The sequence below is a fragment of the Falco cherrug genome, chromosome 15 (genome assembly GCF_023634085.1).
Source record: "Falco cherrug isolate bFalChe1 chromosome 15, bFalChe1.pri, whole genome shotgun sequence".
Lineage (NCBI taxonomy): Eukaryota > Metazoa > Chordata > Aves > Falconiformes > Falconidae > Falco > Falco cherrug.
The window spans coordinates 12,487,803-12,507,474 of record NC_073711.1 but is presented as its reverse complement, the minus strand read 5'-3'; the positions used below and the strand labels follow the sequence as shown (position 1 = coordinate 12,507,474).

At 49.4% G+C, this 19,672-nt stretch overlaps 1 protein-coding gene across 1 annotated transcript in view; it reads right to left on the bottom strand.

Moving 5' to 3' along the window:
* Nucleotides 1–3,227: 3,227 nt before the first annotated feature.
* Nucleotides 3,228–19,672, bottom strand: part of GABRA3 (gamma-aminobutyric acid type A receptor subunit alpha3) — a 76,910-nt gene continuing 60,465 nt past the window's right edge. The window contains exons 9-10 of the mRNA XM_055727686.1: nucleotides 19,426–19,637; nucleotides 3,228–11,635 (exon numbers count right to left, since the gene is read on the bottom strand). Of these exons, the coding sequence (XP_055583661.1) occupies nucleotides 11,306–11,635; nucleotides 19,426–19,637 (542 nt within the window). The 3' untranslated portion in view covers nucleotides 3,228–11,305. The remainder of the gene's footprint in view (nucleotides 11,636–19,425; nucleotides 19,638–19,672) is intronic.

Sequence of the window (19,672 nt, the reverse complement as noted above, 5' to 3'; positions counted from 1 at the left end):
CATGGGTGGGCTGTGGGGGGAGACCTGAATCCCACCCTTGGTGCTCCTCCCCTGGAGCAGGGACAGTGGCAGTACGTCGTGTAGACACCTCCTTTGTTGGTAACCCTGCAGGGTTGCCCAAGAATGAGACCCAAGGAGCCCTGCAGTTCCCACACCAGAGATGTGGCCCCTGTCCTGGGGTCAGAGCAGGGCTGGAGTCTGCTCCTTCTCCTGCTTCCCCTGACCAGGGGGCTCAGGGAGGCATTCCGGGCTGCGGCGGGGTGAAGGAGCTTTGCTGTGGTTGACACCCACAGCCACCACTCCAGGCACATCATCCAGTCCCCTCCACAGCCCATCACTTGCTGCCTGCTTAGGGGTGGAAAAGAAGAGGACATCTTAATCCCCATGAAGGACGCTGAGGATCTGCAGATGGAGCTGAGCATGTCTGTGATGGGAAACAGCCCCCCTTGCTGCTCTGGCTGCTTTTAACACATCACCCATCCACCGACCATGGAAAGGGAAGGTGGTGGGGGCAGGAGGAAAGTCACAGCCACTTTCTCCCACCTCTGATAGCAGTGAGTGTGCGCTTGTGCCGGCAAAACCTGGGATCCCCTGCGAGGCCCCTGCAGACCTCAGCCTGCCAATGTGTGAAAGTGTAAGGGAGAATGAATCCCAGCAAACCACGAATCTGCCAAGCGAGGGTGTTCTCCATGGAGTGGGGCAACCGCAAAGTCTCAAACCATGTTCCTGCTGACAAGCTGCTGATGGATGAATTCGGTCAGGAGGAATTGTGCTTTGCAGAAGAAAGCTCTGTTTGCTTACAAGGCAGCCAGCATGGCAGTGGTCCTGGGAAGAGCCCTGTGAATGGGGGTCATGCAGTGTTGGACCTGCTTGTCTTACAGGGTGAAGGAACCAGAGAAGAGAGTTCCTTCTGCCGGGGGACCCTACCTTGATGCTGGCGTTTCTGATCATAGCACCCAAACGCATGAAGGCTCGCTTAGGGCTGGCTTTGGGGCACTCACCCCACCTCGTGAGGAGGTGGTTCACAGGAGAGGTGTCTGGAACAGAAGGCAGAAGATGACCACTCTGCCCCAGGGAACCCTTTCCTTCAGGGGGCTGTGGGGTTGAGCTGTGTGCACCGGCCACATTGCAGCCTGGCATAGGGGACACATTTATTATCTGTTCCCCAATATCTGACACCTCAGGAGCCACACGTCAATGGCTCCCCTCTCCGAACACTGCTGTAGTATAAGCGCCAACTAATAAAACCCAGCTATTGCATTCCTAAGACACCTGTCAGCCTGAGCACTAAGTGCTGGGGTAATAAATACTTGCTCAGCTATGCCTCTTCTCTGCCAATTCTCCTGGCTCTGCCTGTTTTCATTAGTATTTCTTTTCTGTGGACACTGCAATTACACTCTGTTCCTCTTCAGGGCCCTTGTTCCAGGTTCAAATAGAGAAGCGATAATGCAGGGAAGCTTTTCACATCGCTGTTTATTTTTATCTTCTGAGTCAGGAAGATCTTTTCAGGCTGGGACCAACCCTGTGCAGTTTTGATTGAGGAAGGACTCAGGCGGGGGGTGGGGAAGGGGATGAAAACTTCAGGTTCCAGCTTTCACGGTGTAAAACAGTGGTGGGCTCCTTCCTTGCCTGCTCTTGCTGAGGTCACAAGCTATGCTCCTTCCTCGGCAAGACATAAGTATGCAGCCTGTACTGCTAAGACCCGTGGTAACTATCCATCTGCCACAGCAGCTGCGAGCCCCGGCGCTCCCAAGCCTCTTCTGTCATCCGAATCTCTGAGCAAGAAGGAGGATTCAGCTGAATGCAGCAAATTCAAATGCGTAACTTTTTTTGTTCAAGGTTGCAATATGTTTGGAGATATTGTCCCGCCAGCAAATCCCTGGTGCAGCATCCAGATGGTGCTCAGGGAATCCGGGGAAAGGGGGGGAGGGCATTTTGTTCCTTATTCAGGTGTAGAAAACAACTGATGATGTCACTGGAGTTATTTGCTTCTCTTGCTGTTTCCTAGTGGTAATTCAAGGGGAAAAAAGTCCTCATTGAATATGTGGGCTTTGGGTAAATCATCAATATTTTTAACCTAAAAGTAGACAAAAATGCAGAACAAAATCAGAGAACACAGGATGCTTCAAACAGTGCAACAGGAAGAACTTCTGCATTTCTTGCATGTGATGTTTCTTCTGCTTTTGTATTTGAAGAGTTTTACTTCATTTCAGATCTTCCTACACAGTGAGAAAAATCCTTTTTTCTATTAGTTGCTAAATATAACTTCTTGTGCATCCAAGGAGATTCAATGAGGTGTCCAAGTGAAGCCCTTATACCTTGAACTTCCTTGCCAGGAGACCACACAGTTACCTGGGCACGTCACACTGTCTGAGTGACATGGCATAGACAGCTATGTGCTATTAAATCTCCAAAACCAGGGTTGCCACAATGAAAACTCCCTGCAGCAAAGGTCTCTGGACCATGGTCAATCCCAGATCATGCCTGGAAGCTGTCTGGGTGGACCAAAGTGACAGTGGAGGTCACTGTAACAGCTGAACAGCACAGCAGGGTGGGTTAAAGGGCCCACAATTTTTCCTTGGCACACATTCAATTTACCACATGTCCAAAGACAGTTGGGCTAAGGGCTTCCATGACCTTCTCCCCACCAGAGTCTCTTTAAGGCATGATTCAGCTGGAGAAGAGTATATGGTGGGTTGGATAAACTAGCATCTTGGCCAAGGGTTGCCCCTTGAGCAGCAGAAAGCTTGATTCATGTTGTACATGGAGAAATACCAAAGACCTCTACTGGAAAAGCAAAGTCTAACCACGGATGACACTCTGCGGGGAAAGAGCACACCTTGGGGTCTCCTTGCTCAGCCATCACGCCACCACCATCCCGTCTTTGAGTTGGTTCCCCGGCTCCCCAGCCAATTTGCCTTGAACATACCTTGTGCCCTCCACTCCCCTGTCATTGGAAGGGAAAGCATTTTAAACATAACCCCGTAGGAACCATGGAATATTTTCAAGCTCTTTTATTTTCTCCTGGAATATTTATTTTCTCATGCGCTGCTTGTCTGCTCATTGCTGGGACACACTCCCCAGATGTGCAGGTAGCCTGAAGCCTGGAGGACTGGCTCCCCAGGCTCCCCATTCCTTTGTATGTCAACAGCATTTGGCTTTGAGAAACAACGATGGGGAAAAATGACGACACAGATTTTTTTAAAATATGAATTTTTATTTGTTTTGATCGGAGTTCGAGAGAGTGGGTAGAGTGGAAAAGCAGAGTGATTTAATTCAGTGAAAAGGTCGAGTCCTGCCTTGTGTGTTAGATCAGGAGGTTGGTAGGTGGTCAGAAGAGTCCCCCTCCTCCACTCAGCTTGCTGATCTTATCCATGTAGTTCTTGTTTCTGATATTTTCTAATCTCTCTTCAGAACTTCACTGTAATTTTTTGAGACATTTTTCTGTTGCTTTAACTTATTGAAAAAGCTAAAAGCTGAAAAAAATTGCAGGACTCAAAATCCTGCCAATTAGAATGGGCAATTTTTTTTTTCCCCGGCAAAGGTTGAAAAATACGATTCAAAAATACAAACAGGCATTGAACATTGCACCAAAAAGCATTTGAAACACGAATCTCAGAAAGAAGAGGGGAGAGAGAGAAATAGAGAGAAGGTCGCAGTTTCCATGAGAAATCCCTTAACAAAGTGGCTACCAGCTAGTCAATAGAGAAAACAGTCAACAAAAAATAAAAAAAAATGCATTTTTTTTCTAGTTGTTAATTATTTACAGCTGTAATAACAGGATTGTCATGCATTAAACTGCTGCCGGCTAGATTCTTTCTCAAAGTGGAGTAAAGAGAGTCTCACAAGATGGAAAACAGAGCAGAAGACATACTGGGGCACAGATTGAACCCGAGGCAGTGAAAATGAGCATATTCTCTGGTGATTTGTTGCGGTTTGCTCTTTCCCATGATGGGCTGCCCTAGCATGATGCTAATGCAACTTTCCCTGCCCTGGGCACAAGGGCTGCAGCTAAAGCAGCAGCAGGTGCCCTCACCTTCAGATAGGACATTTGCCTGCAGCTATCCCCAAGTCAGTTGACAGTGAAAATCTAGTTGATGAAGGGATATTTGTGGCCACCTGACTAGATCTGGTGAGCTGAGAAACTCCCTCGTGACAACAAAGAGGAGCCCTTCAACTCTAAATGCAGCCTGGCAAAGGCAATGTGGCAGTGACTCAGGTTTCCCAACTCTGCCCTACTTTTCCATGGTTGCAAAAATCAAATCATTCAGTGTATGATTGCCACTACATTTGCCGGGTGCCCTGCAAAAATATAGGAGGAATCGACAGACTTTTCAGGGGAAACAGCGCTGCTAGCAATGTAACATGAGCCAATGGACTTATCAAGTTGACAGGACCTTCAAGCAGCAGTGAAGTGAAGAGCCAAGAACCTTTGAAAACTGTGGGAGCATCCTGGCTCACATAGCAAACCTGGGAGCAGGCTTCCCTCTCTGGGCAGATGGGATCATTAAAGCTGTGTGCAGAAGAGATCTGCACTGGTGGGGACCAGGACAGTGGAGAATAGGAAAGAGTAGCTAGAACAAGATATTTTGTCCTAAAGCTTCATGAGCAAAACCCAATGTAACCCCGCTTGTGGTGAAGGATGACAGGTTGAACGTTAGGACTAATCCAAGCCCAAGGCTCTCTGCAGTTTAAAAGCAGCGCGGATTCCTGTGGTGGGAGGCAGGCAGGCATAGACCCAGAAAGAGAACCACCTTTGTTTGCTTGTGGGTGGTGGAGACATCCTTCATTCTCATGGCTGGGACACCACAAGGCCCAGGCGGCAATTGCTGCTGACCGCAAGAGCCTTCTCCAGCAGCAGAGGAGGACATGTAGGAGCTATGAGTGCAGTTGCAGGATCAGTGCCTAAATGCTTCTTCTAAGACAGAAGATGAAGGGGTGACATTAAGGGGTTGATGCTGAGTACCGCTGCTACGGGCTGCAAGGTGCTCACTTCTGTGGTCCCACTGCTCTCGGGCTGCCCAGCATTTGTCTTTGGTCCTGCTTGTGCTGACATGGGATCAGGTGCAAGTCCAAGACACAGTGGCAGCAAAGGCCTGTGCTTTTGCTGACCCCTCCCACAATCAACAGAACAGCCACGTACTGGCACATCCCACCTGGACAAGAGGCGAGCAGCGGCCGAGTGCCAGCGCTTCCCTTTGTTCTGCAGGAGAGCCACAGCTGGAGCACAGCCCCTGCCTGTGGGTTCCTCTGGTCAAGGACAGCTGGAATGGATCCCACCAGGTTTTGTGCTCCCTCCTGAAGCAGACTCAGAGTGGAGACCTCACATCCCTTTGGAATGTTCAGCTGCATGTTACCTGGTTGTGCTATGGGGTGAGGGCTAAATGCTTATGACATTCAGCTGTTGAAAAGCCATGCTGCCTTCCTGGGAACATCCTAGTGTCCAGGGCAGGACAAGTGCTGCGCTGGAGAAGTTGTGACCTTTGGGACTAAGCTTGCCTGAAAGCTGCCAGCCGTGACCTTGGTCCAGGCAGCAAACCTGCACCGAGACCCCAGTGTAGACAGGCTCTTCCTTGTTCCCTTTGTTCCTGGTGCCTTCCAAAGCCATCCTGAGGACCAGCAGAGAGGGATGCATCTCCTTCCAGAAGATTTAGCAAAGAGAATGAGAGGGAAGTAAAATAATTGGAAGTGGCCATTTTCTCTTTCAAAGAGAAAGAGGTTTGACTTTTAAATATAAAGAGTTTGTGAGCATAAATATACACACGCGTGTATATATATATAAACAAAAACCTTTGGCTGACTGAACAATAACAAGGTCAAACAGTAAATATTTATACCTGGAAGGCATCAATCTCATCTGTGCTGTGGCCTTTTGCCAAAAATACCTTCGGGAGTAGTTTAGCTTGATATGGAGAGACGATTGGTGAATTGTTTGGGTTTTCTTTCTCCCTGCTTTGACATTAAGAGCATTTATGTTTTCCTGAACGTGTCACTTGCCCTGGCTGAGCCCTCCCCACACCCAACAGCCATCAAGGAGTCCGGGAAATGTTGTTTCTCTCAAATCTGCAAAATCCAGACAGATATTTGATCAAGTGGGTTAAGGTTTGGTCCCAGGAAGGCATACAATTTGGGGAACAGGGCTTGGAGCAAGGGCTGGCCTGACGCTGCACACTGCGATGGCCCAGTCCCGTGGCCCCACGCCGGCTCTCCACCACCTCCAGGACCAAGCACATGGAAGGGGGGCACTAGCACATCCCTGCCAAACCATTCCCCAAGCGAGCCCACCGGGAGCTGCCTGGTCCTCTCCTGCTCATGGAATGCCCTGGCAAGCTGGGAGAAGGTGGTACCTGTCCTCAATAGCCACTTGCCTTTGACCATGATCCTTCCTTTAACAGCAGCGTGTGTTTAACTGCTCTGTTGCTCCAGCAGCTGCAAAGAGGCCGTTTCTACAGCACCCTCTGGAAGACACAACAACTCCATGTTTCTCAAGGTCTCAGAGATTCTTAGCAGAACAGAGGATCTCCCCATGTGAGGTGAGCTGGAGCAAGAGAAACCCCTTCCTGGTCCGTGACGCAGCCCTATAATCCTCCCCAAGGGATGGCTGAAAGGAGTCCAAGATATGGACAGAAGAAATGAAGGCAGCGGATGAGAAATGAATGTACCTTATGTCCACAGGATAGGCTGCAGAAACAGGCTGGTCGTGACCTTGTTTGCATGCATGGCTTGTCTCTGAGGACGGCAAGCACAGGGTCTGCTTGCACAGGCGATGTCCTACAGCAAACAAGTTAGGACCCTGCCAGTGCCACCGAGCTGGCAGCGATCAGGACAGGGGTGAGCTGTGCTGCCCACAGCACTTGTCTGTAAACCCTAGAGAGTGGCAAAGCCAGCTTTGCTTGTGTTGAGCTCAGTGCACAGAGGAAAACTGGGAAGCTCTGTCTCGGGTGTCACGGTCCCGCTCAGTGATGTTCAAGAAGCTTTCAAGGCGTTGTATGGGAGTAACTCCATCAGCCCTTCAGAAGAACGAGTGGCACTGAGGGACCACTTCTCCCCCATCCCTCACATGTCACCCCGCAGAAATGTCACAGCACTAACATGGCGCTTGAAGCCACCACACGCTGCCTCCCCTGCCAGCTTGGAGGACCTCAGCTGAACTGTCCCCCGCCTCCCCAGGGCGCGGAGCTCTGTGAGCAGCACTGCTTTTGCCCATGTGCGGTCCCAGAGGAGGGAAGAGGCAAGCTGCCAGCGCCCAAATGTCCCTCTGACATTTTCAGAAGGAATGCAATGGCAGGCTTGGACTGCACTGTGTACGTCCCAGGTAATGCAAGCTACAAAACAGGAGTGCAGGCAGAACAGGTAATTTTTATCACCCTCAAGGACTTCTAGTTCCTGCCTGGGAGACTCTCATCAACTTAGGGAGAGTCTGGGCATTGCCAGAAGAAAAGAAATATTGGAGTACCGAGGTTCACAGCAAAATGAGGTGCCCGTTCTGTGCACAACTGTGGAATAGATTATCGATGGCTGTGTACAGATCTATTCCTATACAACACCAGCTATAAAAATGGAGCCCTTAGATACCATTACAACAAGCGTTAAACACCGGTAACTGATGCTAGGTCGGCTCTGGCCCGGCGTGCCCTTAGAAGAAGCCCCCATCAGCAGCCTCGCGTTAGCTGGGAAGGAAACGTCCCAGTTTAAGCTGCTGACAGATTTAAAAAAAAAAAAGAACATTATCTTCTCTGTGATGTCTGCTGGCAGGAGATGTTAAACCACTTATTTATAACTGTCTTCCCAAAATGCTTCCCTGCTTGGAAGCTAAACTACAAATCCTGTTTGGTTTGTTGTCTTTAACCAAAGGATGCTGGTATTTCTGCTTCCAGCTGGCAAAAAGACTTGGAGCCAGTGCCAGGCTTTGGTGGGAATAGACTTGGCTTTCAAGGCGTACTAACACAGATCCAGGAAGGCAGCCTTTTATCAGGCAGAGAACAACGTTTTTGGAGTCAGGAAGAGCAAAGATGAGCCAGCAGACAGGTGTCACCAGCAAGCCAGATCGGTGGGCTGTGTCCTGGGGAGGGACAAGAGTCTTGGCATTGTAGGGAGGGAAGGAACGGGCAGGAGACTCACCCAGACAGTTCGGTGAGACAGATCAGATCATCTTCATGAAGGGAGGAGGCTCAGATGCTGCCCCGATGCTGTGCCCAGCACTGCAGAGAGATCTGGCCCCAGCACCTGAGCATCACCCTGCTGCACCGAGCCTGGGTGGCCCTGGGCGGGTAGCAAAGGCAGCGCCTGTGGGTGCTCGGGCGGATGAGAAGCCAACAGTAAGATGTGACAATTTAAAGAGAGCTCTATGAAGAAGGCACCAACAGACAGAGGAACATGTAGTGAGGTGATGCACGGTAGGACGTGGCCCTCAGGGCAGAGGGGGTTTGGGGGAATGCCCAGGCTAGCAGAGGAGACCACCTCTGTGCCTGGGGCCAACTCAAGTCAGCTAAGTCACTGGATCCTGTATTTAAACTTGCCTTTGATGTAATTCGATTAGTAAACACAATATACTCTTTGTTACCATTTTATTGTGTTTGTTTTGCTTTTTATAGGGTTTCTATTCCCTTCACTTAGGCCTGAGTATTATAGTGACATGAATGTTTTATAAGATACACTTCATCTAGCTTATTTAAGAAAATGACATCCAAGTAGTTTCTAAACCAAACAGCCTCACGGCTGGTTGGTGCAGCAGCTCCTGCCCAAAAGCCAGGGAGCAGAAGGGAGGCAGCAATGGCACTCACTGCTGGAGGGGACGGTGCTGGTGGCGGCGGGGACAGAGGGGGACAGGGGGCCTCTGTGGCAAGGGGTATGGGGCCGTGGCGGGGCAGTGCTGGGGGCAGCCGGGCTGTCAGAGCAGGGTGGCTGTGGCAGCAGCAGGAGGCCAGTGCCAGGAGGAGCCAGATGCCCCCCCTGCCCCGCAGGAGGGCTGGGGACAGCGTAGCCTCCCTCTGCCTCTCCAACCCCATGCTGCGTGGAAAGGGGGAGAGCTCCCGGGCTTTCCCCTCCTCACCACCCAGCAGGGAGCCCTCGGGGACGAAAGGCACTGTAGAAACATCATGGGCGGTTTGGGGTTTGGACACCGTGGGAGAAGATGGGGAGAGAGCTGGTTTCCTTAGCATTGGCTTGCGGGGGGGTTGCCACCTCTTGCCCAGTGCTGCCCGCTGGTGTGGATGCACTCCTGGACTGAGATAAATGTCTCCGAGCCCCTCTCCTCACTGCAGCTGTAGGCAGGGGGGGTGACTGCACTGCTGTTGAGCCAGCAAGATTGGTAAGGGACGGGAAGGACACACACCAATGCCACCCATACTGCCAGGCAAAGTGCCCTGGCCTTTCCCGCTCTGTCCTGCCGTCCCCATGGATATTCCAGGTGGGGTAAATCCTGTGCCTTGTGCTCAGCCCTGCTCTTGCATGGGCAGGGGGAAACTGAGCTCAGCACAGCGGCTCAAAGCAATGCCAAAGATGTCACCTTGGGGGAGCTGGGGCCTTGGCTTGGCTGCATGCACCTAAAATGTGCTGGGGGCAGCTCAGAGGGAGGCCCAGGAAAGAGGGGATGGATCCCACCCTGGGAGCAGGGCTCACAGGCTGGGGGTGAGACCTCACCAGGCACAGGATGCCCTTCCTTGTAGCAGGACAGTGTGTCCGTGGGTCCGGGCACCAGGGAGGGGGGACAGATGGCTTGGATTCCTCCGTCTTACACTGCTGCTGGGAAGGTGACAGCCACTGTTTTGGGTCCTTGACTGTAGTGGCTGGGAAGGGAGAAAAGGCCTCTCTCCAAGGCACTGGAGGGCTTTCCTTGGAGGAGTGTGCATGTGTTAGAGTTGGGTTTTATCTCAATGGCTTTCTGGGATGGCACCTGGCTCACATGGTTCTCTGGGACAGCAGTATTCAAAGAGCCCCTTCTGCTGTTCTTCCATGGTGCTGAGGATGCTCAGCTGCATCTGTTCACCAGGGGCAGGGAGGTACTTGGGGACTGACCGTCCTCTGACTCACCCCCACAGGCAGAGTGGTCCCTGGTGTGTCCCACAGGAAACAGCCTGCATGTGAGCTGGCCTGAACCAACGTCGTTCCTGCTCTGGTGCACCGGAGCAGGGAGGAACCATGAGCTGGACTTCCCTGGGCTGTGCTCCGACTCTGCAGTGTGGCTTATCTGAGAGGTAGGGGCTTCTCTGCCTAAACCCACCCATGAGCAGTGAGATACTACTACTACTTAGTAGCCAAGAGAGGATGAATGGGGAGCTGGAAGGGGCTAGGACAGAAAGGAGATGCCAAGAAGGATAAGTAGATGAAGACAAGGGCCAAGAGAAAGTGATAAACCACCTATCTGAACATGAACTCTATGGCTTCCAGTCCTGATGCTGAATGCATGCGGCCTCACAAGCTACTGTCTCCTCCAAGGCATTAAAAAGCTCCTGTCTTGACTTGCTGACTGACCCTGAGAAAAATTATTTCTCTAGTAGGAACCACTCCACCCTCTAACATGAATTGCCCCAGGGGCACAGGATGGCAGACAGACATGACCTTTCTCACCTGTTCTAGTCTGGGCAGAGACAAGGAGGAAATCAGCAGCTGGGTTTGATGAAGACAGAGAGGAAGAAGCCCTGTAGATACCTACAAGATGCTGCCACCCTGTTCTACCCCTGCAATGACTCCATAGACCACAGCAGCGGTGGGTTCGCCCCCATCAGGCATTGGGCTACAAGCTGTCCCATGCCACACTGCTCCCTCAGTGGACCAGCTCACCTGCATCCACAGGCTGGAGAGCACCGCCTAGCACAAAGCACCGGGCGCTGAGGAGCAGTCCAGCTGACTGACTGGCGCTGGAGGCCTCCACATCCTTGAGTCCAGGCCACCAGGAGCATCTACCATGCTAGGGCAGTCCATCACAGAAGAGGAGGAGGGGGGCAGACCACAGCAGCAGCCCCCAGCAGAGTGGACTGTGGAATGGCAGGAGGTGGACGAGGAGAGATGGAAGCACAAGGTGACTTGGACAGATGGGGGACATCAGACTCATGATGTTAGAGGCACAACTTGTTATGATCCTTTTCTTTTCCTTTCATCATCAGAGACAAAGTAAAACAAAACTAAAGTATACAGAATTAAATTAAAATCACAGTTTTGTTTACATTATAAAAGAACAATCTAATAGTAATAATAATAATAATCTCAAATGAACAATAATAATTAAACAAAAAATGAAAGAAGAAAGCCCTGGAGAATTCCTGCCTGGATGGTGCTCACTGATGGAAGGTTTCGGTGACCGGTTTTATTGTTTGGGGATCATTCCCTTGATAGCTGACTCCCGGTTTACATATGTGGCCCAGTAGACTAAGTTGAAAATGGCAAAGAGGACTGGAAAGACGATGCGGGACATCTTGTCTACCTTGCTGACGCTGTTGTACGTCTTCTTACTCTCTGGGAGCTTCTCTTCTATGCGGGGCATCTTGGGGGGTACGTTGGTGGCAGTAGCAGTGGCAGCAGCACTCTTGGAGATGGTGGGCAGGCCGGGATCCTTGGCAATGTTGAGGGCATATGTGGTGCCAACAATGTTGTAGGTGTTGTTGGTTTTCTTCGCTAGTGCCACTGGCTCTTTTTTCTAGGGAAGGTGGAAGAAAAAAAAAAAAACATAACAGAGATGAAGTGACTGTAGAATTGCACGGAGAACATTTTGTCCTCTGAGTTTACCTGCTTTCCAGATGAGAAGATGGAAAAAGGGTGCGAGGAGCAAGAGACCCAGAAGAAAGCATTGTGGAAGGGAGGGAAGATGTGGTGAGAAGGTGGCCAGAAACCATGACATCTGCCACTTGAGGGCTGCTGGAGCATAAGGACGTGCTGGACTAGGGTGGATCAGCTACTCCATGTAAACCTGGCATATGGCATGTAGCTCAAAGAGGTCCTGGTCTGGCAGCTAGGTCCTGCTGCAAGTCAAATAACTGAAGCCACACAGCTGGGTTTGTAGCCTCCTTGCAGCCCCTTAGATCAGCATAGCGGTATTAAAAGGTGTGTGCAGCTGCACTGGAGTAGCAGCCGCCCCAGGCGGGTGAATCCTTGATTAGCTGAGTGCTGCCGGGTCTATGTTCCGTACCGCCAGGTCAGTATAAATGAATACAGGGTCAAACTATAGAAACTCCTTGTTTTCTCTGTCAGCTGGGCAGTGTTTTCTGTTGCATGAAAAGTTCAGCCATGGAGAGATGATGCAGGACTGTGGTCTTTAGAAAAGAATGACACCCAGTGTGGTCATCCCAGGGAAAGAACTTGATTTTCTGCTTTGATGGCCTGCTTCCTGGGTCAGGTGAGAGGAGGAGACATCACAGAGGATTATAGTGGTTTTTTTTCTTTTTGTAGCAGAAAGTCAGTGGCTTTAAGAATGTTTGTGACAGCACTGCAATATTTTTGCACCATATTACAAGGCCATATCATACACTGCCTCAGTGCCCCAAATACCTCACAGGAATACCTTGTGATTTAACATCATGGTGTCCAAAATGCCTCTGAAACACTTTAAAGCACCTCATGACCTACCCAGGTAAGATACAGAACAGATGGAAGGCATTTACACTAGCCCTGGAGTTCAGGACTGCTCAACACGGCACTACAGGACAGAGGGAAGCCTTTCATCTTGCCTTCGTATCCAAGAGTTGCTGCAAATAACGTGAGATAAATGCACCCTCTCCACAAGGCTCCAGGGACAACCACGCTGTCCATGCTGAAGAGAGAAGAGCTTGCACAGCAAATGGCAGAAGAGGCACTTGTGTGTCAGACACGATGTACTGAAGGATGATGGAAGGTGCTGAAGGTAGACAGTTCAGATGTTAACGAAGAGGAGTGGACGGGAAGATGGAGCTGGGAAGTCATGATAGGTGTTGTCCCCACTCTGGGGATCTTCCTGTTGCTGTCAGGGACCTGAGACCAGCTGCACCGTGGACTGTATCGTATAAAACAATCCAGGTCTACCAGGAGAATCCCACTGAACAAAATCTATTAGTATGCAGACATCAGGCACCCTACATGTCCCAGCACTCACGTACCCTATGTGGTGTCCACTACAATTACACCAAGAGCCAGCATTAGACACAGCAATGACTCGTGGTGGGAACCTAATATCTAAACTCAGAACAAGGTGTGACTTTGGATCACATTTTCTATTCAAAAGCAACTGAAACACAAGGTGAGGCTCATCCAGCCATTTCCCAGGGGTGCCTGGCATGGTCTTGCACATACATATGAGGGAACCATGTACAAAGTGCTTCTCAGAAGGGGAGAGCGTGCAGCCTGCAGGCCCTGTTCAGCTCACCACTCTAGCCTGGGAACTGGTAGCAGGCAGCATCACTGGGTAGCACTGGGAGCTGGAAAGGCCAGATTTTCCCAGTCTGCTCTGCAGAGATACTCAAAGGTCTTTAGCTCTCATGCTGTACTTCCATTTTAAACCTGTCCACAATCACCACAGATATTTCTAGTTACCTTAGGAAATTAATTTTCCACAGTGATTTTCAGGGGGACAGTAAAAGCAGACTTCTGTGCAATCTTTAAACCCCTCTCCAATAACATCAAGCCAGTCCTGCAGCCTTGTAATAATGCCAGCAATTACAGAAATTAACCTGCTGTTAGAAAGAGGTCTAAATGTCTTCGGACTCCAGATCAGACTGAATCACTGACCAGACCATATCCATAGTTTTTTATGGGAGACAGTGTTAGGATCTTTAACGATTAACTGAGCGACTGATGTCTGCAATCATTAGAGCCATGGTAACTTGTACCCCCTGCACAGCAGGTGAACTTTTCCTGCTGAAAAGCTCACAAGAGCAAATAAGGGACTAAAGATGTTTCACTTCTAAAATATTTAAATATGCTTAAGTATGGTTACTTATTAACACAGCTACAGGAGGTAATAAAACAATTAATAATCAGTAATGAAATGAAAAACAGATTGTTGTTCACAGAATGCAATTTGAAGTGCACTGTGATTATTTTAGTATTAATCAGTCACGTTACTCATTACAGGAATAAGATGACTACAAGTGACGTGACATTTTCAACCTGGTTAGCTTTTCTGCCCCAGGGCTCGGAAAGTGGATCTGTCTTGCCTGGCCAAAGGCATCTGAAAACAGCTGGCTGAAAAGGGGTAAAGTCAGGCAAATACAAATGCTTTTGGTGGTGACTGTAAGCTACTGCTCGTATTAGTGTGATCCAGAGCCCCCCAGGCACCAACTCGGGCTTCTCTGGACCTCAGATCAGGCTGTCCAGGCAGAGCAGAGGCTTGGGAGCCTGCAGCCAGGGCCTTTTTCCAGCTGCCTATGGGGTCTCCTGCCCTGGCCAGAGCCGGGAGCCTGGGGAGCCTTGGGGAAGCACCCAGAGCTCACGCTGCTCACATCAAGGCACATGTGTGCGCTGGATGGGCTCTGCTCCTGAGATGTCAGAAGAAATGGCTTGGCCTGAAGTTTACTGGGCTGGGCTTTATAAATAAGTGTTTCGGGCAAGATTTTGACAAACAAATAAACAAAGCAAAATGTGCTTATTGCTGTCAGCTGCAAAGTAGCCCCCAGCCTTCCCCCTGCACCTTTATCTGTGAGGAGTTCCACAGCCTATTGAAACAGAAGGAAAGAGTGGAAAAACAGGAGGAAACTTCATGTTTGCTTTGAAAACTTGTCCTATTTAAAATATCTACGTTGCAAAGCAACTCCTGCATTCGTGGCCCAGTTTGGGCACAGGGAGACTGAACCGCTGTACAACGCTCTCCCTGCGCTGCTCTCCTGAGGGAAAAGCTGTGGAAGCTAGTTTAGAGATAACTATGTTCCCCGAATATTGCAGTCTGACAAGTTCTTCCACAACACGCATACTGGAAAATAACAGCATTTTTGTAAAATATTCCTGTCTTCAAGCCTCTCTGTTGAGGAATTAATTGCTGAATGTCTGAATTATGGGAACTACTGGTTCTGCCTATCACCTGCTGGAGATTTAGTTCTCTGTGCTTGCTCCTTGGCTAGAAATTTGGGTTGGAAGCACTATCCCTCTGACAGGCCACTCTGAAGGTCAGCATCACTAATATCTGCAGTACTTGAGAAATGCAAGGTATCTGCCACTTGCAATTCTAGAGGAAAGTCACTTTAATGACCTCCAAGCAGCTCTAGTCTCTGACGTACTTGTATCGTATAATTCAAAGCCCAGCAACTGCAGTTGCTGCTCCAGCAAACACGTCACTCCTTCCTCATGCCAGCCAAAGTTCCCCTCTGCAGTGTGCCAAAGATTTGATCCTATCAGACAATAGCAGAAAAATGTTTTACATTGAGATGCCTACACCCCGAGCAGAGCCAAGGGCTCCGAACAATGCAATCCTGCATTAACGAGCAGGCTATGCCAATGCCAGGTTACTGTCAGCTGCTGGTGTAACCTTTGGCACCACTCATCCCTCCCATCTCTTCATTCAGATTATGTGGGACTGAGCCCAATGATCTTATGCTCCCTGGATCACCAGACAAAGACTCAGAGGTTGGATGGAGTCAATAATCAGCCCAACACAGCATGCAGACCGTGCTGAAAGAGGGTGAAATGTTGTTGAGGAATGATACATGGACTCTAGTGAAGATGCAGAGAACATAAATCACTGGTAGCGCTATGGAGACCTACAGGTGATTGCAAGTGCAGCAGGACAAAGGACACATGGGCTGCAGAGCATGGCCGGCAAGGGAAGGTCCCAGCAAAAACATAGTTACCATAGCGAGGCACAAAAAAAGAGAGATGGGTGTGAACCAGCCTGTGACTCTGTAAGACTTGAGAAAATGGTGACTTGTCAAGGTTGGTTCTAGTTCCTCCCTGCTGGCAAGGAGGGGATTGAAACAAAGATGCCTCAAATAGAAAAAAAAAAAAAAAAGGAGAAAGAAGAATGGTTCCCAAGTGACCTGGATCAAGGGGAAAACTTCAGAGTTGCTGAAGAGTGGGTTAGGCTTTACTCAGTGGAAAACGCACCTAGTGCAAATGGTGAGCATGCCCATCACTTCCAAAATACAAGAAAACCATGATGATTGTATCAACAGAGAGGTTGGAGGATGCTTTTTGGTGATTTTCCCTTAGTGAAAAGATATGTGAAAAGTACATTAAAAGTCTGGACCTAATCTTCTCAAGATGCACTACAGGATTATTGTCTTAAGGATGAGAAGGATAAAGATCCAGGACTATGCTTCCATTCAAAGTATGTTTTTCCTTCTTTTCATGTGTCTGCAGCTACTTGTACTGGTTTTTTGGCTTCTTGCCACCCAGGATTTCAGGGCAATGTCATAAAAGCACAGGTACAGAGCTAATTCAGATTTTATGCCTAGACATGGTGTTGCAGGTGGCAGTGTGTTTAAGTAAGCATCTTCCAAGGATCCAAAGCATCTTCCATCCTGAAGAAGAGACAACACTTTTTTACAGGAAACTCCCTGGTAAATGTCATCCTTGCAGACTTGATGAGTTTCCCAGTGGTGAAGTCACTGTTAATGGTTGTCTTTCCGGATCTGCACTGTAACACCCACTCAGGAAGAGACCTTGTTGGCTCCAGAGATGGCCATCCCTGTGGTTGGGATGGATGGATGGGATGGTATGGTTGGATGGATCTCACTCTGTTCAGACACACCCATTCTGTCCTGAAGTCGATCCTTTTAAGAAGATATTTTGAGGATGCTGGAGATAGGGAGCTTTGCTGGCTACTGAATCCACTCATCTTTCAATCTCTTTGGTCTCTCACTCCTCCTCAACTACTGTCATCTCCCGCCTTCCTCCTGATGATGTTTTTTAAAAAATCATCTTTACTAACAAGTTTTCCACGTTGGATCCAGATACCTCTCTCCAATTTGATCTGCAGCTCTAGGATGGTTGCAGCCACTATAAATCCTTCATCCCCATTTAGCGATTATGGGTGGCAGTCAGAAAAGGCTTGGAAGATCTTTGGGTCCGAGAAACATCAGTCAAATCTTATCAGAGTGTGCACTAAAGGGAGTTTTTGGTGACATCTGTGATCTCTACCTGACTTTTATTAGAGGAGAACTGCACAGAATGTGCAGAGTAGCTCAAAGCGAGAACCAGAACCCAGCTGTGGCTATAGCCAGAACATCATCATGATCATTTATGATACAGAGATCAGCGATTCACCAAGACCAGCCCATCATGTTAGATGCTACCTGAAAAAATGCTCTTCACATCTAAACCCATAGGCTGGCTGAAGGGGAGAAAGAAAGAACGGAACCAGCCTTGAGAGAGTGAACACGCTGGGAATGCCTGTCAGCAACCAGCAGCTTTTGCAAGGCAGTGATTGCTTTCAAATGGGATGCCTACAGCTGAGGTGAGGGAAGGGCTGATGCTTATTGATTTTATTTTTTTCTTCATGTTCATGCACGGAAGCAATCAAACCTGGAGTGAGGATTCCTGCCATCACATCAACAAAGACAATTCTTTTGGGCTTGGGGGGAAGGCCCTCCAGAGACCAGGGCTCAGCCTGGGCTTGTCACTGGTAGTTTTACTCCTGGTACAAACACTTTAAAATGCCAATAGTTATTCTTCTGCCTCCTCTTTGTTTTGTGGTTTCAACCACCCAGCTTGTCAATTGTTTCAAGAAGAGCTAATTAAAGGCTGAAACTGAGCCAATGAGGCACCTTCATTGCGTAGCAAATTCCCTCTTGGAAATATTCAATGGAATAAAGATGAAAAGCAAATATGCTGACACATCCTATTCCCAAGTTCCCTGAAAGCCCACCAGTCTTCATGGAGCTCTCTGAGCTGCAGACATCAGGAGTGGGTCAGCCTTCTAAGGCACAGATCAGGGTTAGCTTGAAAAAGCATCCACAAATTTGGAGTCCTTCATGATTCTCCAGCCTGATATCAATTGCAGCACACTCACAAAGAGCACTCCCGAAACATTCCTGGTCCTGCTTTGTTTTGTTCTTGATTACCACATGCATAAACGTTCTGCATGCTCTTATCCTACTGTTTCAGCACTGTTAGTCCTACAGTGCTGGCTCAATGAATGAATTAAGGTTCATGCTTCTTCTATGACAAACTGAAGCTTTTGAGCCTTTGCTGTTTTTTCAGCTGTGCCCTACTCACATAACTGCCCAAAGCTGTGTGAATCCTGACTTTGTGCTCATTTGCCGATCCCTGAAAGGGACATGGTTGCTTTGAGGATCTGTTCTGACCCTCCACTGATGCCAATGATATGGGAAAGGCTTCTCTCATTTCTAGAGGCCAGATTAGCGTTATTGTTCATGATGGAAGTGGAAGACCATCAGCTGGCCTCCTCTGGAGCCTTTCTGCCATGAGTCTGTTGCTTAGACCACAGCTGCAAAAGCAAACAGATAGCATCCAAGAAACACAAGAGAGAAGCATTGAACACCCAGTGATGGCTATGGTTCTCCATAAGGTCTCTGTTCTCCTGCTTTGACCTCCATACCATAGAGATGATTGGCTGTTGTCTTCCCAGAAGTTACTGCAATTCTGCCAGGTATTTGCATACAGCCTCACAACAATTTTAAAAAACACATTAAAATGCAAAGGAGAAAAATATAAAGGCTCCAGAACCAAGAACAAGGACAAAGCTGATTTTCAAATTGATTCAATAAATATAAACAAGGAGCAGCATGCTACAGTAAGCGATTTCTCTGAGCAGCTGAGATTAAATTAGGTAGGAGGGAGAGGGCACAAGCAGGGGTAGTGGTGGCTGTCAGGAAGGAAGCTGCCAGAGAGGTTGATCCTGAGCAAGAAGGGAAAACGTGGGTGATGCCAGGCACTAATTTACTGCCAGTTGCCGCTTCTGATTGCTTGCTTCCCACCCACCCTCTCTGCGCGAGCTTACAAAGCAGCAGCTGCCAGCAGCTGTGGGCAACAGCATGAGCACTAGACCTCCACGTCGCTGCGCCATGCTCGCCCATGCCAGGGGAGACCTACAGTTGGAGATACCAGCTGCAGAGGACACAGCAGAGTGGGACCACCTCCACTGGTGAGGCTGGCATCCCGTGGCATATTTGGGTTTGTCTAGCATGCTAGCAACACGGCGCAGAGCATTTATGAGTTGGAGGGAGAAGAAAAGAGAGAGGAGGCTGCTGGCGGAGCAAGACCAAAACACGCATGCATTCACGTTTCCACCAGCAAATGGTCGTGCAGAAGGACAGCGGGAAAGTGAGCAGTCATGCCTGGGTGTTTTTCTCCAGCTAAGCACAGTGACCAGCCCTCAAAGTCCTTCCTCCCTCGACCCTCAAGAACCGCTCCAGTCGAGACCTCTGCTGGGGACTCCAGTAAGTAGCATCCAGCCCCCTGGAGCACTGCGGGGCTGCATGTTACCCACTCCTGGCCCCAGCGCAGCTCTCTCATGCAGCGTTTCTTCACCCCCACCCCCTCCCCGGCACTGGTCACAGGGCTGACCTTCATCTCTTGGGCTTCCAGCACCTTCTTGCCATCCCAAGCCCAGCTGCGCTTGGTGAAGTAGTTGACCGTGGCAAATTCGATCAGCGCAGAAAACACAAAGGCGTAACAGACGGCTATGAACCAGTCCATGGCCGTCGCGTACGCCACTTTAGGTAACGAGTTTCTTGCGCTGATGCTTAGTGTGGTCATGGTGAGGACGGTGGTGACACCTGTGGAAACACAGCAGGAGACAAGGATGGTGTGA